This window comes from Diorhabda carinulata, chromosome 7, assembly GCF_026250575.1.
Source record: "Diorhabda carinulata isolate Delta chromosome 7, icDioCari1.1, whole genome shotgun sequence".
Taxonomy (NCBI): Eukaryota; Metazoa; Arthropoda; class Insecta; order Coleoptera; family Chrysomelidae; genus Diorhabda; species Diorhabda carinulata.
The window spans coordinates 5,575,237-5,599,775 of NC_079466.1; the positions used below are offsets into that span (position 1 = coordinate 5,575,237).

General features: G+C 31.2%; 1 protein-coding gene across 7 annotated transcripts in view; it reads right to left on the bottom strand.

Annotated features, from left to right (window-relative positions):
- LOC130896764 (phosphatidate phosphatase LPIN3) overlaps positions 1 to 24,539 on the bottom strand; it is an 84,479-nt gene that overhangs the window by 14,423 nt on the left and 45,517 nt on the right. For all 7 annotated transcript variants that reach the window (XM_057805072.1, XM_057805073.1, XM_057805071.1 and 4 more), the window contains 5 exons: positions 23,132 to 23,342; positions 9,686 to 9,856; positions 8,389 to 8,679; positions 4,100 to 4,362; positions 3,853 to 4,040 (listed from right to left, as the gene is read on the bottom strand). In XM_057805072.1, the coding sequence (XP_057661055.1) occupies positions 3,853 to 4,040; positions 4,100 to 4,362; positions 8,389 to 8,679; positions 9,686 to 9,856; positions 23,132 to 23,311 (1,093 nt within the window). In that variant the 5' untranslated portion in view covers positions 23,312 to 23,342. The remainder of the gene's footprint in view (positions 1 to 3,852; positions 4,041 to 4,099; positions 4,363 to 8,388; positions 8,680 to 9,685; positions 9,857 to 23,131; positions 23,343 to 24,539) is intronic.

Below are 24,539 nucleotides of genomic sequence, written 5' to 3' on the forward strand. Positions count from 1 at the left end.
GCCATTTGTTATTGGTTTGATGAATTTAAACGTGGTCGTACAGACACCGATGATGGTAAACGTTCTGGTCGCCCAATTGAGGTGGTTACTCTAGTTATATCTGGTTATATCTAATCGTAAATTGAAATTGCGAGATATAACTGAGGCCGTAAAGATATCATAAGACAGAGTGTTTACAATTATGTATGAATATTTGCTCATAAGAAAGCTTTTTTCAAAGTGGGTGCTACGTTTAATCGCACTCGATTAAAACCACAAACGTGTTGATGATTCAGAGCAATGTTTAGCCATGTTTACATGTAATGAATTATTTTACGTCGATATGTGACAATGGATGAAACATGGATGCATTACTTTACTCCGGAATCAAAACGATCATCATCTGAGTCGACTGCAGCCGGTGAACCAATTGAAGCTTCCAAAGGCACAACAGTCAGCTGGGCAAGTTATGGCTTCAGTATTTTGGGATGCACATGGGATATTGTTCATCGACTATGTCCAAAATGGAGAAACAATCAATAACGAATACTACATAGAGTTGTTGAATAGTTGTGATGCAAATATCAAGGAAAAATGGCCTCATATGTCGAATAAAAAACCACGGCAATGCATCGATTCATATCTCGATGGCAACGATGATTAAATTCAACGAATTACAATTCGATTTGCTTCCTCATCCACCGTATAGTCCAGATTGTGCTCCCAATGACTACTGACTATTTGCTGATCTCATAAAATGCTCGCCGGTAATAAATTCAGCTCAAATAAAGAAGCAATTGCTGAAACTGTACCTATTTTGAGGCAAAAGACAAATCGTTCTGCAAGCATGGCATCGAGAAGTTAGAGAAGCTTTGGAATGATTGTCCATTTTTAGCAGAAAAAAATGTGTTTTTCTTAGTAAGTCACACGACTTATTGAGTGATGTGTTAATAATAAAGAATACAATAGCTTACAATCCATTTGGTATCACTGAAAAGTCAGAGGATAGTGAAATAAGGAGTTTGAAGAGACATATTTTGAACAATACTATTTATTAGGTAAGTGAAATATGAATCATGCTTTTATCTATTCATCTCAAAATTTTTATACTGTACAAACAGTACAAATTGAGTAATGAAGCTGCAAAGCAAAGGATTCTATGAAATGGAAATTATTAAATTAAATTTCATTGTTTGATTATGGTACACGCCAGTGGCAAAAGCATGCAATTTGATATCATTCATTCTTGATTCACTTACAAAGTAACTCTCAAAACCTTTTTTTGAAGACTTTGAATGAATGAGAGAAAATTCAGCTTATTTTTTTACCAGGAAGCGCATAAATGACACGCATATACTACTAAAATGTTAGCAATAAAATTAAGGATAAATTATATTAAAGCAAATAACTTACAATTCTGTTATATATCTAAGTACCACTGAATCATGATATATTATTGTTATTGTGTTTACATATATATTATCAATTGATTATCAACTCATTTCCCCTTTTCAACATAACATAAAACCTTATCGCTCTCATTTCAAACAGATATTTAAAATATTGTAGTAAAAGGCATGTACTCAAGATAGTTTGTGATTATAAAAATTAAAATGTACCCAATAATTAAACATGCTTGGTATAGAAAATATATTCAGGTTGCATGACATAAAACAAGTTTAAAACTAAAATAAATTGCGTGCAATTTCGTCAAGAAAAAAATATTGCTTACAACGAATTTTGCACATTGCTTGGGAAGATTCAAGATTCTTGCTATTGTACCCAAGTTACCACTAATCAGAACGAATCTGCCAGCTCTTCTAAAGTAAATAAATGCCAGCAACAACAATGGCAAATCAACTAGGTTAGATTTACCCAAAAGACGAATTGTTTTTTACGATTTGAGATGTTGTAAGTGGACTGTATTGATTGCTGAAAATTCGTACAATCTTTTTAATCGCGGTTTAAAGCTATTAACAAATCGAAGGACCTCCAGATCTCTCCAGAACAGAAAATAACCACTTCAACTAATACTCAACGGTTTGGCAGCGCTGCGTATAAAAATTATGAAAAACCGCCGGTTGACTCATCAAAGGTAAATTTCTATCACACTAACTATGAACCACAAGTGAGTAATGATGACCGAAGATAACACTAACAAGTACAAAACATTGATTATTAGATACATCTAAACCACGACTCTCTGCCATCTAAGATACGACTATCAGTTTGGGAATAAAAATCTGGCGTGTTCAAAACGATTAGAAGATCTCCGGCCATAATCGGTCCGAAGACGCAACTGTGCGAGAATTACCATAAATTTGAACTTACCCAAAATGTTAATATGATTGTAACAAGGTTAGTTTCACAAAAATAATGAAAACAATCAGCCAGTCTAACTGATATTTGATTGATTGTTAAAAAGTATTTTCAGTTGCAAGTTAGAAATTTAGCAAGAATATATTAGCTTAGCTTTGTTTGCTCGTGTTTCCTCCATTTCAAATAACCTTCACCATTATTGAGTTCTCTGAGTTGTTTTTGTCAGAAAGTAAAAAAATCCACCTAGCTAAGTGAAGTGGCTCGCTGAGAATTCATTCACCTCTAATGAAGCGGTAGCATTCAACCCCAACTATTCAATCAGACAATGGAAGAAGAAATACTAAATATAACACTGGAAGATAGGATATGTAACAGCTGGATCCATGCGTATGTTTCTATGTATAACAGAACAAATATTCTCTAAATATACTTTGAGATAAATAGGATTGTGGAACTACAAGTGAAAGAGATGTATCACAAATATAATGGGCAGATGATTTGAAGATGATCCCTAGACAGAAAAGCATGTGAAAGAAAGAAAGAGGCGTCTAGTTATGGATTATTGATGATTATTATATTGAAGACAAGTCAAATAAAGCAACGTTTCTCCATTAGCCTAGGAGCTATATATTTTTTTGAAAAATTCAGAAAAATTACTGTCTCCTGAAAATATGTACTGCATTAATTAAAGGTAAATTAGATAGCAGAGTGAACATAAATCCTTTTGATCCCCTGTATTCATAATGTTAAAGGAACATAGAGTCATTTGTATCACATGGTACTAGGTTTTACATATTGATCGTGGTAATTACCTAACAGTAATTGAATAACAAAAAATATTTGCCCAAAATAATTTGAGTCAAGTGATCAGAACAGTAACTAGTGAAGTACGGAGTCTTATGAAAATACAAAAATTGACTTTTTAAATTCTTAACTACATACCACCAAAGCATGACAATGCACTATTTGAATGAATCCATTTTTGAATAACTTGTAGCTTGTAGATAAAAGAACATTACGCATATTTAAAACCAGGTTTCCAAATGTTTTCAGATTTATTCAAAAATAATAATTAAAGTGGTTTTCACTAAATCTTGGGAGAATCTATTGAGTAAAGTCTATGATCTTTGGATATACTCCCATTTCATCTTCATTAAAAAAAAAACTTCTGCAAACGCACAAATTAAGGCTACTGCTGGTTTTTCCATTTTTCGAATTGAACTTTGGTAAATACAAAAACAACTGTCGAAAATGGCTAATTGATAAGCGAGCAGTGAGATCGAAATAAATTGAAATTCCGAATAAAACTGAACACACAGAGTCATCACATGTACTTAGCCAAATGCAGTAATTGAATCAGAAAGTTGCACTAGGTTAGATTCTTACTATTATGCTAGAAAAACCTTGAGATTGTGGAATATTAGCCGGATAAACAGAAATAGATGAAGATTTGTATTCAGAAGTGAATAGGGGGAAGAAAGTAGTAAAGATATTAAAAAACTAAACTGTAGTATCATTTAGGTGGTGTAATAATATATCCCTTTCTATACTAACCCTTTCTTCCCTTTACTTCAAATTCTGTGTCAGACAAGACAGCTTCAACATTGACAGGAGATGCGGCTCTGGAATCAACATTTCCATTTTTTGTTAGTTCAGTATCGCTGAAAAAATGAAAATCAGCATCGATTTTCTTAATATTTGAAGTATCGGCCCGCAATATATCCTCATTATTTCTGGATTTCCTAAAAAAATTTTGGAAATTAGTTTTTAAACATGTTATATAAAAGAAAATTGAACTTACGATTGGATTTCCTTGAGATCTGGTTCAGAACCATTACTATCCAATGAACTTCTATCAGTAATTGTATCATTATTTTCTAAATTTTCTGAAGCTTGACTAGCGCTTATTTGGTTAATACTTGATGATTTCTTTGGAGCATTTTTTCTTCGCAATCTTTTTCGACGTTTTTTACTACTCTTACTTTCTGTAGAAGGATCATCTGTACTTTTGGTAAATGTAGCAGTAGATACCGGAGCTATATTTTCAGACTTCAATTCTTCAGCCTACAAATTATATATTAGACACTAGATATCAAAAACTGCAATAGAAAATAGAGAGTTTATGCTTATAACCCTATATCTAAATGAAGATTTCTTTGTAGTTTTTTTTGGAAGAATAGAAAAGAGAATATTGAAGTTTCAATAAACAATTTGAAGTTAACGTATAATTTTATCGTGTGATTAATACAACAGCTTTAAACACTGAGTTTCCCGGTATCATAGCAAGAACGGGAGGTACTTTAGATCCTCACGGTGTACATGGTATCCAAATATACATACATACATGCATATGTCGCCCTGGCCCAGATATTCTATGGACACGGATACTTCAGAGACCACCTTCACAGGTTCAAGTGTTGAAGAAAGTTCTCTCTAAGAAAAAGAGGAAAGAGCAAAATCGAGAATGAAGATATAACAGACGGAAGAGCTGTATAGCTAGATCCAGCCTCCGCGGAGTAATGCCTAACGGCGGCCCCGTGAAAGAATGAGGATCAGAAATAAAGGTTTTTTTATTCGGTATGAAAAATGTTCCGAGTCCGACATACCAGACAGAACACCAAGCTCTGAAGATACGTAACAGTATTTATTACTGAAAATTCTATTTAAAAAAAGAAAAAAGAGACACTTAATTATATCGAAATTATTTATCATGTCCAGTTTAAGATTGAAAATATAAGTTTTTTTTTTTTGGAAAACTTTAGAAATTTAGGAAGCTCCAGGCGATATTCATGCAAATTAAGACAATTGTTTCTATCAAAAAACTCTTTTGTGAAGGGCTCTTGCCAACATTTTCAAAAAAAAATGGAAATAACAGAAAACTGAAATCTTCAGTAACATATATGATGGTTAGAATGAGTTATTTTGGAATTAATCGTAGATTGTGACAATATAATAGAAACCAGGGCATTCTAAATAAAAATAAAAATTTGAGATCTACTCCCATTATAATCAGAAATTGGAGTCAACTAAAGATTATCTGGAACAAGCTCCTCTGAACTCACATTTACAGAAAAATATTAAGTGATAGTAGTTGTCAATGTTTGTGATATATTCTGTATATAAAGCAAAATGTAAATACTGGTGAACAGCATAAAGTTACAAACTGCAACCAGCTAGAAATAAAAAATAAAAGCATACCTTGAAAATCATGGTGAAATGAGTTTGTCTTAATATCTCTTTTCGTCATGATTTTTTGAACAATCGAAAGTCTAAGCAACTGAAGAAATATTAGCAATGTAGATCTTTCCATTATTAGTTCTAATCAGTATTGTTTACATACAATAATAATATGTATACAGGGAGTCTAAATTTATAGGTATGACATTATCATTGAATTTGTTTAATGGAAATACCAATTACAAAAAAATCCAAATTGAAAAAGATTATATCTTGATACTTGTTGATTGTTAATGAATGGACAACTTCCATTCATTAACAATCTATACGAAACCAGCAAGCTAGATGATAATTTTGTGGATTTTGATACGTAACAAATGTTTTGCAATTTAAAAATATCAATATGTATTAAAGTCTGCTCCAAGAAACACATATACACATTCATAAACTGCCCTCAGTGTGACATTAAAATTACTGAGTAATATTAATGTAGTGATTTTCTGGTTGTCTAGGGTTTTTCTTCGTTAAACGCCGGGTACATGGAAAACACTTTATTTATATGGATTTTACACAATGGAAACACTTTACTTATATAAAATTTAAATAATGTAAGTAAGGTTGATAGTAAAAATATTCGTATATGTGGTTGATACGTTAAATGAGTGAGAAATCGCCTCAATTGCGTAGCGCCTCACGACTGGTTCAACTACTATATGGGTGATTCCATTATAACTGTGATATTCAATGTCCTGTATTGTTTTTTTGTACTAGTCATTAATTAATAATCAATTAATAAAAATTTTGTGTTAATTGAATAATTCTTAAGATATTTAAACATTATTTTTATACAATATAACTTGCCACTTAAAGAAAACTTATACTACATCACTTGAATGTCAGTACCGTGTCATGTCCATTCCTAGAATTTACCGATAAATTATTAATTTTTTTTGTCGTAACAAATGATTTAAACTAATTACCTTATAAATTCTAATGTTTATGATCAAACTGAGGAAAATTGATGCACTTGTTGTTTAATATCTTAAGTTACCATGTCAGTACCGTGGATAAATGAGTCAGTACCGTGGAACTCAAAATCCGACATTTGTGTCTTGCTCGTGATACTTTGAAGTTATAGTAAATTCCTCTTAGAGTTTTATTTTTACAGTAAAATAGATGAATAATATGCATAAAAAAGTTAGAAAAGTTAAATTTTAAAATCTTGAAATTTTGAATACAAAAAATCACAGTTAGAACGGAATCACCCATATGTAGTTCATCTATGACTGCTATTGCTAGCTTTAGGCTGCTTGAAGACAACTTGCGTGGCTGTGGGGTGGAGTACAGCAATAATCTCAATCCTACATAAATATCTGTCAAAACGAATATGTAATGATGCTGAAACCAGCCATTCGTCAGTACTACGAATTCTTAAAAGTCCTTATTTAGATTAACTTATGTTAGGCATATAAATTTCATCTATATAATTATCTATTGTGAACAAATCATGGATCAATTAGACACTAGCAACATTCTAGAAAAGAACATTTCATGTTCTGATTAATGTATGTTTATGGTAACTGGTGAAGTAAATCAAGAGCATTGTCGCAATTGTGAAAAAGTGATCAGGGATTGAAGGAAATTAAGTTATATTAATATAGTAATATTTTTTTTACGAAACTCTTAATGGAGTAGATTAGATATTTATGCAAGAAGAATTAATGCCGCGATTGAAAAATTTGTTTTCAAATCTATACATATTAATGTAACGGTACACCTTCCCATTTCGCAAGACTCTTGATATTACTTACTAGAAATAGATGGTGACCTATTGAATGGCCATCGAGATCATGATACTTCAATTCTTCACAATTATTATGATGTACTTTTGCAAATCTTAAGAAGCTAAAAGCACGAATAAGATATGCTTGTAATGTGACGTCGCCCCAATACATTAAAAATATGATATTTAGAATTGTGAAAAGCTAACATATTATAAATATTCACTTTACTTGAAATAATTAGATTTAACTATCTGATTACTCGTTTGTCATAACTTTCTTATCTTTTATTATTTTGTAACTGAAGAGGAATAAAAATTCAATATTTTTATGTACAAATTTACACACCCTATTTTAGTTGTGATTATTAAATATTAAATTGACAACAAATCTGAGACACAATAACAGAAATAGAATACACAGCTAAGGAAAACTAACTATTCTATTTCTAAAAAAACTCTAAGGTATAGAGTAAAAAAATTTACAGTGCATATGTTCGATAGGTCATGTTGACACACTAGATTGAATAGCCACCAACTTATTAAATCACCCGACAAAGAAGAGAAGCTATGAAAATGGTAGTGTTCCCATTTAACAAAATCAACGAATACGTCATTGCTCTAAATTAGGACACCCTGTATACATTATTATTGAATTAAAAAAATGTAAGATGTTCTTTGAAAATATAAATATAAATTTGGGAAAAAATTTCAAAATATCGAAAATTATCACAAAGAAAATTAGATAAATATTATTATGGACATCCAGATACAATTATTTGCATTGGAATTAGTTTTGAGAAACTGGATAACAATGGAAATTACAAGTATGTTACTCTAACGATAAGTGACAATATCATTAACTTTTGAAAGATAAATTGATATTGTTTCAATTGGGTGAGTAATAGCTATTAAACGTATAGAAAAGCAGCGCCGTTGTTTTCAAATTGTGATTAAATTTCAGACTAAGAGTGTAATTACAACAATTTCAAAACTGGTTAACAATAATACCACAAACTTTGAAGCGACCTTTCCATGTATCTTGATTTTATTTATTCAGCATATTTTATTGATGCCATGGCAAGGTTGGACATTTTCTAAATGATTGGAATAATAAATTATAAATTTCTCACCTTACTGTTTTCTATATCTAAGCTATCCATTTTAAATATGGTTTCCGATATATCATTATGACTTTTACTTAAATCTTCGCTGCTGTGTTTTCCTGATATCATAGATAATGTCATTTCTTCTGCTGAATTTTCATTGATTTCCAAATTACCTAAAACCAATTGTCTTCTAATGAAATTTCGTTCACGTGTTTTGCTATTCTCATTATCAGCAGTATTGCGACGTGTTTTATAATCATTTGCTTCATTTTCCAATCCTAAATTGGAAATATCTTCAAAGCTTAGCCGCCTTCCCTGAAACAATAAGTGAGTAAATAGATTATGTTTGGAATCTCTCAAAATTGGCAACATTTCTTCACGTTATTCCGATTTTTTGTTATATGAGGTAAAAATAAAAATAGATATTAATAATTGTGTCGTCTGGTTACAAAATCGGTCAAAATAAGTCCATAATAGAGAACTTACAGGAGAACAGATTTCCTCTCATGCAATGAGAAGTGTCACTAGAATAGTAGGTTGGTATTGGCAAGCTTTAGAATGAGGCCCACATTGGGTTTTCTACAATTTTGTAGAACCATGAAATATACACACGAACACGAGACTTCAACAATACATACATTCTGTACTTTCAATATTAAATTAGGAAATGAGTTGGTAGTAACTTAGCAAAATTCAAATGAAGATGAAAAAGTCAATAGTTGTGTGAAAACTATCTCCTAGTACCTTTACCATGCAATTGGATTCCTCTGTTTTGCTATGATTTCTTGTTGCTAATGGATGGGAAAGTTAACAAAGGACTTAATTCGATTAAAATGGAGGCGCTGGCCTGTTCTGCAACCATAAGATGCAATTGGGACATTTTACATTTAAGGGAGAAAATTAAAAATGTAGCGATTGTTTTTACACCATGGATAATATGTCATCCTTTAGAAGATTTCTTTTTACTCGTTTTTTAGGACATACTTCTGTTCAGAAGCTACCACTCCGACTCATTCCCGAGGCACCGAAGTCCAATCTTTGTTCCATCTCTTCGGCGACTGGCGAATATTTTTTATACAATTTTGACAACTCTATCCACATGATTTCTCCAGTCTCTTCTACTTCTGACCTATCTGACATCTTCCACTTCGCATATTTTTATTATGTCGCCAGAATAACCTGAACTAGGCAGATCCGTTCATCGAAAAAGGATTATTTTGAGTAAATTGACTAAATAATATTGATTTTTGAAAAAGGTGCATTTGAGTAAAAGTTTTTTCACAATATTTCCAAAAAAAAATATTTAAATGAGTATCCTTACTTGTTTCTTAAACATGTTTTCGAATTCTGACACAGGTATTGGTGACGTGGCCAAATGTTCTGGAATTTCTTCATCATCATCATCTTCTAGTTCTTCTACAAAAAAAGCTTCTCCACTTTCTCCAAGTTTCATGTGAATTTCTTGTGGCTCTCCATTTATTTCTATATCCACCTAAAAAAAGTAAGTATTAATGCAATAAATTATAAACTTATTTATTTGCAAATAAGTTCGATGTTTGTATAGAATAGAACAAACTCAAAGCATAACTGATTTTGTCTATGTTGATTAAAATATAAGAACTGATTCTAAACGGCGGTAAAAATAATGAAAATGAAAATGAAGAAAATTTCGTACAAAATAAAAACCAATGACATGCTATAAGTGTAGTGATAGACCGTTAGAAAATGAAGAATGGATAATTAACATCAATTCCATATTCTACCATTTATAAGGTTTTACAAATGGGGGATGTTATAGATCATAAAGTAAAACGAAAGTAAGTTAACCAAAAAATGATAAAAGTTGAAGATCCCTACCCTTAATATGACTATAAACGATTAGGGACACTTCAGTATGATTTAATAGAGTGTGGTTCTAAACACCAAAATCATTATCATGGAATTATGACGCGTATCGTCAAACTATTAACAAAGTACTAAGATTTCTCGAGACTTTATTTAGTTATTTTTATGTTTGTTTTTTAATTTTTACGAGCTTTTGTCTTCAAATTGTAACCATTTTTGTCAATAAAGCATTTATCTCTACCTCCCTCTCTCAAACAGATATTTAGACTAGGAAAGTTTTTTTTTAATTTGTTAGTAATTTTTGAAAAGCTTTCATAATCTACATAGAATTTCAATAGCAAAATTCTCTTATAGAAGCACAACAAATTTAAAAAATAAGCGGGAAAATTTAAATACTTCCTCGACGCGTCGAAAATGTTGATAATTTCTTCATCATCATTGTCGAGTTCATTAAATATAAAGTGTAAACCATTTTACGAAAACCCTTGTTGAATGTTGAAAAATGTGAACAATTTGAAAAAGTTAAGTTGGGACCTTTCGTTTATGTTTATGTTTAAACTACCCCCAAACCACCGGTAACGTTTAAACAGTAGTTTGTATACAACGTGAAAAAGGCGATATCTGTAGTTTAAACTTAGGTTTGAGGTATAAACTTCACTTGTAAAATTGGGCCTAAATATTATAATATACCTTCATTCATTTTTTATATTGTTGTAATCAACATTGGATTCCAATCGATACAAAAACAAAAAAACTTGAGATTACAGCGAATATCAATATAGTAAATAATCATTCAATCACAAGGTACTGTAATGACAGTCCAAAGTTTCAGTCCACAGATCAAAAACAGGTGAACGATCAGATATATTTAAAATGATTTGTAATATAAATTAATCTATGTAATTGCGTAAACTAGTCACAGAATAAATATTAATCATAATTTTTTCGTTGTTTGATAAAAAATAGGTTAACTAACGATAAGTATAACTTTCAAAATTTTATATTCGTTAAGAAAACATAAAAAAAAACAATCAGTTCTAAATCCAAATGAAAGACAGAATAAGTAGCTGGATTCAAAACAAGAAAACAAAAGGAAATGTTGATTTATCATTCTAGAATCGTCACAGAACTTAAGTGAAAATGTGGAAAAAAAATGTTAATAATTTTTTAAATATACTTAGTTTGAAGGTGTGAGATTATCTGATATGAATTCTACACGTAAATTACTAGTAAATATAACAAAAACACAATACACTCTTATTTTGATGTTATAATTTCATAATCAAATGAAATGTATTTTAATCAATTAGGTTGATGAAGTTTATTTAGATCCAATTCACTAGCCGGATTGGCGCCTACAAAAAAATTAGAGAGAGAGAAATTTATTAGGTTACCTGTAAAGATCTTAGGTTGCTATTATGTTATTGAAATAATAAGCAAAACTTGCTTAGACTGTTTTATAGAAAATTACTGAACACGCTACCACTACACCAATACTGACAATTAGACTGATGCGCGTTTCGATAACCAGTTCATCGTCTTCAGGGACTGAAAGTAAACATCACGATACAAATGTACCGGTATGCTGAATTATCAGCTCAAATTTGTAACGCCCCGCGCATGACGTCACGTTTTCATGACCTTTAAGATTAGGTTGGAGTTGGACGTATTTACTGGGTTTTTGTGTTTAGCGGCTATTATAGAGTTGTAAAATATTGTACTTTCTATTATGAGATCATAATGCCGTCGCTACTTGCAAAAATACTAATCTAAATACCAAATTAAATACTTTGGTTCCCAAAGAAAGACTTGGTGAAGCAATGGACTTGACCCTTTGATCGAGAGGATAATTAATCAATATTTCTATTAATGTCACTTTGAATATTAAATCCTATGAATTTAAGAAATTTTTACAAAAATTATTACAATTCAAAACCACCGAAAATCTTAATTAATTATTTCTCAAACGATGAATAGATAAGTAATCGAAAGCTCGGAAAATATATTAAAGTTGGTTTGGTGTTTAATTGCCACGTTCCCAATTAGAAACCGCTTTTGTATTAACGTCACATTGTGCGAGAGAGATGACGCGTGCCTACGCCTAGGCATACCGTGTAGGGTATCGTGGGAAACATTAACTTGACCAACTTATTTATACTAAATATTCCTGCCCAATGAATTTCCTCGCACGAATTCCAACGGGAAAATTTCTTCGGCGGGAAATTTCACATTCATTATTTAACTACTAATCTTTAGAGTGTACTAGACTTTAAAGGAATAAGCACGCTGTTTCTGCTTAAACTATTCTCACATTTAACAAAATCAATACTTTTAAATGCATCCAATATCCAATATGCAATATCCGATCTTTCTGTCCGTCCAACTTACTTCTTGTCATAATCATTACAGCTAATTTCGTGAATGCCACTCTTCTCTAAATTTAGTACCTCATCTTTGGTATTGCTCTACCATTATTTTAATTTTGAGATGGTTTCTACTCATTTTGTATAAAGCGGATTGAAAAGTACCAGAATCAATTTTTCCTGTTTTTTGTTTTCGAAAAAGGTGATTTCACAGAGATTTCTCAAACTTATCCTCAATAATAGTTATTTATGTAACAAGTGAGTGAAGTAATACTTTTTTTCTAGAGTAGGACGGTTTGGCAATTCTTACAAGTGAAAAAAAAGTTACTTTACTCACGAGTTTCATACAAAATTTTTTAAACTCAAAAAAATTCGACAAAACTTTTATCAATTTTTATTTTGTAATGGTAATATTAAAAGTACAACTGTGAGCATTATTAATTTGAAGTGAAGAAGTTACATTACAATTGGTATTTGAATTAGCAACATTTAACGAGTTCAAAGAAATAAAAGTGTGACGGTTTATCAAAGAAACAAATTGACATGAGAAAGAAAGCGTCCACAGTCCATTATTTTGATAAAACAATTTTTTAATTGCATTAAAAAATGACTCGTTACGGTACTTTTTTTCACGCGTTTTGACAGATTCAGAAATTATATTGTCTATGAATGAAAAATAAAACGTGGATGTTATGACGGACGTAGAAAAAGTCCTTTCCTTATATATTTCAATGTTATGTTGGAAAAGAATCAATCGTTATTTCAAAAAATGGATACTGGTTATTTTATATTGGATATAGGTACAATGAAAAGCATCACTCGGAATGTACCTCCGGAGTCGATTCTAATACATTCTGAATATATCAAAAATATAAATATTTTATATTTTCTGTAGATAATAAAGATATAGCAAAAGAAAAGTTGTTCATTTTTTTCTGGATGAGTCACATGAGCCACTATGAGTAACATGATATTGTTAACTAAACCACCTGTTCATTTGATGGGTTGTTATCAAATATAGCAAAGAGTCGTCCACATACCAGTACTATACCATGAAAAACTATTGAAACTCTTGGCTAATTTGCTTCTCAAAATGACTCGAGAATAGTTCAGATTAGTTAGAGAATGAATGATAAGAGGTTCCTTGGTTGGAAGATTGGAACTTCTAAAGTTGGTGCGACAGTAATTTTTACTAATTGTTACGCATACTATATAGTATTTTTTACTTTAAATGAATTCACATTCAATAATTCTGAAGCATTTAATACTTATAAAACAGAAAGTATGTTGAGTCGTCTTACAATCAATTTGCGATACCCTCTAAAAAGCTTTTTTGATCAAAAAACGCTGGGAATTTTTTTTCCAATTTAAAAAAAACACAAGCCAGTATTTTTTACGAAAAATACAATTTTACACGAAATATTAGAAATTATAGGTCTTAAATCAATGAAAATAACAATATTTGATGAAAGTAACGATAAACTAATTTCAAAAACTTTCCCAATTGATTTATTCTATTAAATAAAAAATGAAAGATATTCAAATTGATATTTTTATTTCAAAATTACATTTGTCCGAGGTTATTTCAATATTTAGATTTCTTTTCTCAAAGCCTCAATAAGCTTCTCTTCTATCTAATATATAAAATTCTCGTGTGGCGGTGTTTGTAATTGAACGACTTGACCGATTCTCATCTATTTTTCATTCCCCTAAATGTTATGGGTAGTCCACCCCCAAATTTTTTTATTTTTTAGATAACGATCAACCCCTTTTTTTATTTGTTGATTATTATCTTTAATTTTTTTGGAAAGATTTTTATTTGATTTTTGTGGTGAGTTAGAATAAAAAAAAATCATATTACTCTCAATTTCTCACCCTTCTACGATCAATCCCTTTTTTTCCATCGCGATTTTTACTTTTTCTATTTTATCCACAGATTCGCAATACGATTGCAAGATGACAATCGAATATAATAATTATAGTACGATAAATTCTTATTTACAATTTCAATTTCCTTTTTGTGTCGATCGTAGCAGTGACAGTGCAATAAGCAGACAACGGCCAGTATCGTACCTGTACATATTGTACTCAACATTTTTTGAAAATAGTTTTAAATCAAAACAGAAACGTGTACGTGTTTTATTATTGTGAAAGATAAGTCAAATTTATTTATATGTTACATGTATAGTCAGCAATGCCAACAAAATCTAAAGGGATAAATTTGAGTCGTCGAACAATCAAATCTAGAGTCATGCAGGATATAAGAGCATGAAGATTAGGCGAACAAATCAATGCAGATGTGCGTGTGAGCTCGGCACAGTTATGTCAATCACAGTCACAAGAGGCACGAGATCAATAGAGACAATTAAAACGATTAGAAATGCACAGATTCATAGTAAACAGACGTACAGGTATTAACTAACAATGCCAACAAGTTCTACGAGCATTTAAATCAGATTTATTTCTTCGACTAGCATTCCAGTATGAGCCTGATGTAGGCTCAATTCAAATTTTGTATTTGACAACTATGTGTAGCATATTCTAGCCCAATTTGTAGTAAAAATATGAATAATTATTTTTGATGTCTAGACAGTTATCAAGAATTCTAATTTGAAATATATTCATTACTTTAATAAAGCTTCCATTGTCTATACAACGCTTTCCATTATAAGTACATCCCTATACGCCTATAATACGTTAGTTATTTTTATTGAAATATAAAAATATTTCGCAGATATAATTTATATGGAAGAACAACGTTTACCGGGTCAGCTAGTAAACATTTAAGAATTGAATCAGGAATTGTTTCTGTCCTTCATCTTTTGTAAACAAATCGTTCTAGTAGTTTAATTTAACGTTTAATTAACTTAGATCATGTAGAGGCACGTGTTGTTTTGAACTAAAAAAAATTGCAGTTTTATTTTCATCAAAATGAAGCTTTTTAGAGGACATCGCAAAAAATTTAATTTTTAACGACCATCCTAATAGCCACTCTTTTTAGTCGAATTTTTCAAGGAAAAATTAGACTATTACGGTAGGCATGACTAGAAGAAAAAAGGGGGGCACATCATTTTTCCCATGTTTTGAGACCTCCTGAACACGATTATGATTGTTTTTCGAATGTCTGTAGTTTATGTATTCAATATATGTATACAATTCTTATTTGTCTCTCGAGCAATTGCTATGGGTCCGATTTGGTACAAAATTAGCATACATGGCTTTTTTGGCGGCGGATTGATGTTATTAGAGTTTACTTGAAAACAAATGAATATTTCGAGGGGTCGCAGTGCAAAAAAAGTGGTTTTTGACCTTTGCTCACCTTTGCAGGTCAAACGAAAAGCGACTGAAAAATGAAATTTCACATGTAGGTTCAATTAGTTGCGAGATGATTTCCTGTCTAAGGTCGAAGCTTTCCATCTCCACCCCTCTCTATTTTATGGTCATTTTTGTTATATTTTCTTATTTTTTGGCCAGAAAAAGTTTAACTACAAGGTTCGAACTTCGCATGCAAGTAGGGGTGATGTTGAAGAATTGTCTTTCTCAAGTTCAAAGTTTTCTTCTTCAGTTCTTCTAGCACAAAACGCCCGAAATCATTTTGATCGTTGTAATTGTTGAACTGGACCGCCTCCTATTTAATGAATAATACGAGTATGATCGTTGCTAGGGTGATTTTTTTTTAATTCCCATTTTCGAAATTTCTTGTCATTATGACAATTTTTTCTTTGTTGTCAATTGGAATTGAACAAGAGGGTTCGAGACCACCGGATCTATTGAAATTATAAATTTTCATTCGAGAGAGAGAGTTAACTTGTGAAATTAAATGTTATTGAGGGTTAAGCAAATTTTCTATCTAAAGAAATAAGATTGAGAATTGATATCATTTCCAAGAAATTCATTTTATGGAAATATTTGTTTGTGTATTAGTTAAATTCTTCATTCGACGAAAAATTCGCCTTTCGTGATGGAGCTCTGCTGATCACGGCTTTTTTTAAAATACAAGTTGAAATAAAATTATCTGCCGAACTATTTTAATTATAATATAATCAATACGAGGTTAATTTGAGGTTTTACGTGCCGAAAAACAAAGGTTCATTGCCAATGTTCTATCAACTAATCATTGCAAATATATTTCGGCAGCTGTAACCGAGATGGTTCTAAATTTATCTTAGTTCAACAGCAGGTGAAAGCGTGTACGTGGGATGAGTATTGTCAATCCTGGTATCAAAATAAATACCTAGAATACGTATCGCAATCTTATTTTTACCATAAGATTTCTTGAGGAATATAAATGTTTATACTTTATATAATTTAGATTATGAAATTCTTTTTGAAATATACACTCATTTATCTCGGAAATTGCTTGCAAGAATTAGTTTGTATCTGTTTTGTAATATTGTCACTGTTATTATGTATTATCGGAACTTTTATTTATCTGGTAATACAATGAACTTAGTAAGTCCATAGCAAAATATAAACCAGTAAAATATTATAATTAAAGTCGTTTACAGAGTAGAAGGCACTTTCCAGTAAATATGCCCTCAAATAATTGCGGAATGCGGGAAAAGATGGTATCGATTTGATTTCAATTGGCAAGTGATTGTGCAATTGTGCATATTTAGGTGTTTCGTCACATCATACTCTTAATATGAAGAGCTAGTTGCAGACAAATTTTTTTGTTTGGTACATTGCTGACCGTAAGTTTTAATAAAATTTCTCAATCAAGTAGATTTAAACACATATATGTATATTTTTCCACGTAATAAATTCATAAACATCAACTTCGAAGGTTGCTAGCTAAGTTTTGAGATAGACAATTAAAAACAAATATTTACAATCGGATAGGACTTTATTGCTTTTCAAAATATTCTCCATTAAGATCATTGTACTTTTTCGTTCATTTAAACCAATTGTCGATTGATTCGATATTCCGAAAAAATAGTGTTTCGTGCGCGAACAACTTTTGTTTGATTTGGCTAGTCTTGAAAGACACACCTATCGACACGAGTGTTTTTTCAATTTATGCGGTATCCAACGCGAACAAATCTTTTTGACAGAAATTTTCATTCAATCTTGAATATATGCGAGTGGAAGTATTGCCCAAGTATGCCTCAATCTCACGGTATGTCACATGATGATATTGCAATATCAGTTTACGCGCAGCATCGATGTTTTCTGGCACAACAACCGATTTTGGACGACCTTCACGAAATTCATCGTTTAGTAAAATGCGATCATAATTAAATTCGTAAAACCAGCGAGGTAGTGCCTCATCACCAAAAATTGAAGTGAGTTGATAGTTACTGCTGTTGGTTTAATCTACGTCAAAAGTCATAGAAAATCGTCACACGAAAATGTAAGCTATTTAATTGCATATTGTGACTAAGATTAATGTTGGAAGTATCTGTAAACAACTCAAATAGCACTCGTATGACAACACGTTCTGAATATATCCACCATTAAAAATGTCAAGGTTTATATTATAACTTATAGGAAACTTTTAATGTTGCCTATGGTCAAACGTTAGTTTCGTTGGAATCTCACGTTTCAAAGCGTCAACTTCATAGAAGGTTTCTTGTTTTGTTATCTCCGAAACGGGTAGTGATTCCTCTGATAGTAACTTCACCTTCCACCAGAAACACAGATAAAAGACAAAAAATAATAAACCTACCAATATAAAAAAGGGAATCCGAAAAATTAGAAGCTTTTGTTTCAAGTTCACTAGATTCATACAGTTACCAATTGTTTTCTGAAGATTTCTTTTAATCTATTCAATTGAATCTAATTTAAAAAATGGGCACAATATAATATAAAAACGCGAACAGGAAATAGAGCAATACATTGGTAATTTTCATAGCGTTAGTGAAATTATTCACATCACGACATTACTGGAACAATACTAAAGGATAGAGACAAATTTACGAAATCATGAAGTTCAATAAAAAATGTACATTCCAATGAGAGAATAATTAGTTTTGTTCCAATCTGCTAGTCGGGATTGTACTTGGAACGGTTATCGGAAGCGTTTATAGATATTTTCTGTGCAATCTCCGGCTATGCACGGTTCTTGTAACAGTACTTGCTATCAACCAAGTATCGAAAAGACCATCCCCAAAACAAACAAATAACCTAACCTAACGTAAAACAGTAACCGCCCAATTGGAAAACGTAATCTCTATTGAGCACAATCGTCATCGTACCAAGGACGGTTTTTTGATGGTTTGGAACGAATTTAATATATCCCGTTTTATTTGTTAGGCAGGAAATTTTCAGATAACCCAGATAAAAGTGTATCCTGCTTTTCTCTATTATTTCAAAACCATAAATTGGAAATGATAAAGTTCATTATATTTCCAGAAATATGAAAGTTTTGATAACGATGTAAATACCACCATATTATAATATAATACGAAACAAATTGAAATTTATAAAAATCGTACTAGCTCTTACTGATACAATAATGAGCGTTTCATTCTTTAAACTCATTGTATATACATATCCGTATTATCAATTCAAATGCAAATGAATGATGCATCTTATATTTTTTACCCTCTTCAATTATATTATATTCGAAATCATACAACACATATGGTTTAAATAATAAATATAATAAATGGTTACAGGTTGAGGATAATTTTTATTGAAAAACTTGTAAAGACCGCTTGACATAATGCAATACAACGTGCAAGAAATTGCATGCAAGTCTCTGTAAACAGTAAAAGTAAACAAATTCGTAACTTCAAATTTTATCTAATATTTTGTAGTTAGCTGATCTGTTAAGCCAAAAGTAACTAGATTGCAACTTGCACGCAATGTCAAAATCTTGCATAAAACAATCAGATGAACTTCATGTGCGCCTGATTTTGCTTTAGAAATATTGCATCTTGCCTTGCATTGCACGTTGTATTGCATCATGTCAAGTGGCTTTAAGTAAAATTAAATGCAACCTTAATGCATCTGGCTTTATCTTAGTTGTAGCCGTTTGGAACAAATAAATGTCCGTTTAAATCCCATAATTATTAAATAGACAAAATATGGAAAATAAATACGTTTTATACTGATAAATATTGGGGGAATCAAAACTAATTGATGGAAGTAGTATATTTTCTACTTCTACTCATAGAAAGACGTACTAAAATAGTTATTAATGCAAAGTGATACTTTTTTCAAGAGTAAAAAAGTAAGAGCCGAAGGCGAGTGCGGTAATTCCTACGAGTAAAAAACAAGTTAGTTTACTCACGAGTTTTATACAAAATTTCTTCTACGTCCGTAGACTTAAAAACATTCAACAAAACTTTATCAATTTTTATTTTGTAATAGTAATATTAAAAGTACAACTTTGAGCATTATTAATTTGAAATGAAGAAAAAGTTACATTACTATTGGTACATTTAACGAGTTAGATTGTTGGTAGTATCGTGAGCATTTACAATGTTGCTTGAAATCGAACTAGTTGCTCCTGTTAAAATTTTCAATGCGGAATTTATTTTGTTTTTTATTGAGTCGTCTACTTAACCTTCCGCAACTGTGTTGGATTTCCACCCACCGTGCTTCTTTAGTTGAATTATATCACCACCGGAATCCACTAATAAAGACGCCGAAGAGCGTCCAAAAGTATTGTAAATTTTTGAAAAGGTATTGATACCTACAACTTGAGTTTTGCATTTTCCATTTCTATACTGCAAAAATAACTGATCGGTTTTGACATTTGTGTGTCGTTGGTTTTTATATTTTTTATGAATGTTTACCAAATTCAATCTATTGTCAGATATTTCCCCATTAACAGTAAATCGAATATGAGTTTTTGTATTATTAATATCGTTACGACTTCATTTTATATAATTCCTCCCTCCGCGGAGCTCCTGCGATTCCGAACATTAAAGCAACCAGAAAGATGCTACAAATAATATCTAAGCTGTCATACCTTATGCATAAGATAATGATCGTCTGGAGCTTGCAACAGAAACTTATTAATTTCTTCACGGGCAAATGTTTTAGATTTTTTGGGTCTATAGCCAATTGATTTATTTTTCAAATAGGCAATGACTTTCGAGTATTTACTGATTTCCACGTCGTTATTTACCATTAGGGTGCCTTTCAGTTTTGAATAAGTTGACCAAAGTGTTGAAAATTTCTATATTTTGGATTCAGTTTCAAAGTAAGCTAGTAACACTCTTTGTGTGAAGCTGTTTATGCCTTTTTTAGTACGGCACTCCATAAAAGAATTATATTCCCTGGATTTCTCAGGGAGAAGATTCATAGACGCCGCAGTAGCCGATTCAACAATATCTTCTGGTGTGCAGTTTAAACTATTACTCTTCATCACTAATAATAATACTACACTTCTTTTAATTAAACACAAAACGGATTTTTTTTAACGAGTATCGAGAAATAAAAGTGTGACGGTTTATCAGAGAAACGAATTGACATGAGAAAGAAAACGTTCACAGCCCATTATTTTGATAAAATAATTTTATAATTGCGTTAAAAAATGACTCGTTACGGCACTTTTTATTAAAAATGAACCGGTAAAGTATACTTTTTTTCACGCTTTTTGACCGATTCAGAAATTACATTCTTTATGAATGCAAATGAATAAAAAAAAAACGTGAATATTATAACGGACATACAAAAAATAAAAAGCACATAATCAAAGTAAACAGTAAAAAATAATTCTTGGCATACGAAGAAAATTACTGATGACAAAATCAACGTCACTATTGTAAAAGCGTGAGAGGTTTTTTGTAACATTTTTAAACTAGCTTTGCGTTTTGTAATCAATAGATCTGAATCTGATTTCCAGTTTAGGAACTGACCGAATGACTTTCCTTTTCATTATTCCATTCTTTCTTCATTTTTAAATAAGCTTGAAATGATTCTCTACAGTAAGATGGACGTTAGGGTGGGTTTCTTATGTAGGTGACTGAAATATACATTTGATACAAGTCTCTTGCATAGTTTAACTTGTAAAGCTTCCATCTCGTAACCAATATATCTGACTTTTTTATTTGTTACTGAATACATTTACTGCACCTATTAAACTGTATTTCCTAATACTACAGGAGGTAACACTATTTATGCACAAGTCATTTCATATAGACAGTTTTCCTCTTCTACATAAGGCTCCTTCTTACATAGGCGACAAGAACGACATTAACGAATTACTTAATTCGCCTCAAACACGTTTAATCAGATAATATTTTTGGATGATAATCTTGAGATTATTTGCGCGACGTAACGAATATAAATGCATTGAGGCTTCCTCCATGATTTGCGAACTTCAAACAGTTGCAACAGTAAATGTTGTACTTATATGCGATAAAGCTTGGAGGAGAATGAAAACGGTAATAATGCAGTATGAAGAAGGAAATACTATAAGTTGTTAATACAAAAAATTCAGATGATTGATCAGCAGTATTCATTAATGTTGGCAACGTTTCAGGCCCCTTCTTACGTGGGCGCGACACCAGTGGAATGTTTCGTTCGCCAGATGTTGTGATTTCGGTAAGATCTCCAAAGACAAAAATGGGAGCTGATACTTCCGGCACTGTCGGTGGACGTAAAATATGTGAGGGTCGCTGACGATACCAGTACTGCACTTTGCGAGTAACAACAGCGGAAAAATATAAAATTATAAGAAATTTCAAACTACTTTAGCAATTTTGTCACGTAGGTATGGGCTTTTGAGCGTCAGCTGTGCCACTAGCGCGTTTATCTTTTCCTCAGCTTTTCTTGATAAACTTGACGATATTTTGATGGAATTATAATATTATTTACATTTTGTTACTGTCCAGAAAGCTTTATTAATTCGTCGGTTTCTTCGTTTTAGTCTTCTCTAGGGTCTAATCTAATCTGTTTTATGTATGTAGAAAATGAAGATATTCTATATATCCTCAATCAACAATAATAAAACATGCAAAATAGTAAGAGAAATAGAAACTTAAGAAACAAAAAATAATAACTATTCAAGGAAGAATCAGCGGAACCCGTGGAATAACTAATAGACACTTACATGGTGAAAATAGCAATTCAAATATGGGATTATCAAAACAAAAAATAGTGTATACTAAAATCTAAGAGACAATGCTCGCTTATGTGGAATTACCGAAGAAACTAGTAAGTATTTTACCGGTGCAGTAAAAGAGTTAAAATCGAATAGCCTCACAGACACATTTTCAGATTAGAGATAGTGCATCAAAAACTAACAGACGCAACACCCAAATACACTCCGATAATAATCCTAAAGATCGGCTTAGGCCTGTGGGTACAGTTCGTATCAGCCAAGAAAACGTATGTTTGAAAAATAATAATATAACGATAACTTTTTGACCACGTTAAATGCTATTACTCGTATATGCTATAAATTGATTATATACTTTCACTTTTGTGCATTAGCAAAATAAATAAGTTTTTTTCAGTATTGTTTAAAAAAATAATAACTGATAATGTAATTCAACAAGGTTCCTAATTAGATTAAAGAAACAGTATATAACTAGCTTAACAAATCATAGTTTTTGTTATGAGTCCGGTTGTTACAAAGATAGAGGTATTTATTTACTTACCACCTTCTCTCTACTTCTTAAAACTCCCAACTTCCCAAATCTTACGTGGAACGGGGAACAATTGAAAGAGCCATCTTGTTGTTCTACTACAATCACATCTATAGCACCAGTCAATGTTGCACCATTTATATCGTTATAAAAATCTTTGAAATTTGAGAAAATTTTCATCATTCCATGCATTTTGATGGATAATATAGACGTCGATTTCAACCTGTAAGAAAACATCAATATTAATTCAGAACTTATCAACACCAAAACTCAACGGACGAACTTTTATTTATAGTTCAGTCATTAGGTAGATTTAGGCAAGATTTTCGGAAAATCGAGATAACCGGCTATAAAGTCGTTTAAAATTGTTCATTTGACATCATAAAACTGCTCTCAAAACTCACATATAATTCGATGTGAGCAACTTTAAAAATCGGGGATCAAAAGTAAAAAAATCGATTTTTTGCAAATAACTCGTTTCCTATGGGCTTTACGCTATTTATATTTATTATCAATATTATAGAGCACGGACAGGTTAATGCTATTAAATGAATTTATACTTGATTGGAAATAAATAAATAAGCAAAAAATATTTAAGTATAATGTAATTATTGATAAAAATGAAAATTATTTATAATTATATATTTACCAATTGATTTCAAACGGGATTCTAAGCGTGCGCGCTCTGCCCTCTATCTCAGAAACGATTCAACGTATGAAAGAATTTTTGAAACAAAAGTTGTAGAGAATTTAATGATCTACAATATTGATAAGAAATACAAATAGAGTAAAACACATAGGAAATGAGTTATTTGCAAAAAATGTGCAAAACATCGATTTTTTTGCCTTTGACCCCCGATTTTTAAAGTTACTCACATCGAATTATATATGAGTTTTGAGAGGAGTTTTAGGATGTCAAATGAACAAGTTTAAACGACTTTATAGCTGGGTAACTCGATTTTCCTAGGTTAACTACCTTAAATGACTGGACTATTACTTAATAAATTATGAATAACAGGAATATTGGGATTTTACTGCCAAAAAAGTTTATACATATTCATTGTATATTTGAAATTGTTGATATATCCAATTGTGACCGTATTGTCAATTAATAAATTTTTATTTGATGAAAGATTATCTAGAGTATTATACTACACATACCGACAGAGCTCTTGGACTTGACAACCAACATATTGCAGAATAAAATGAAACAAACTTTTCCAGCTAAATTTCTGAACTTCTTTACTTTACTGCAGTAATTAAAATTTCAACCTCTCAAAATGTACATTCAAAAAAATATATGGTAACTCCTACAATGGCCTTCTCTATTCTGGAATAGTGAATTGATCTGCCGCGGTATTGAAAGAATTAAATTATTGATTAGCATATGTAGAATAATGTTTCTCCCATATGCTTCTTA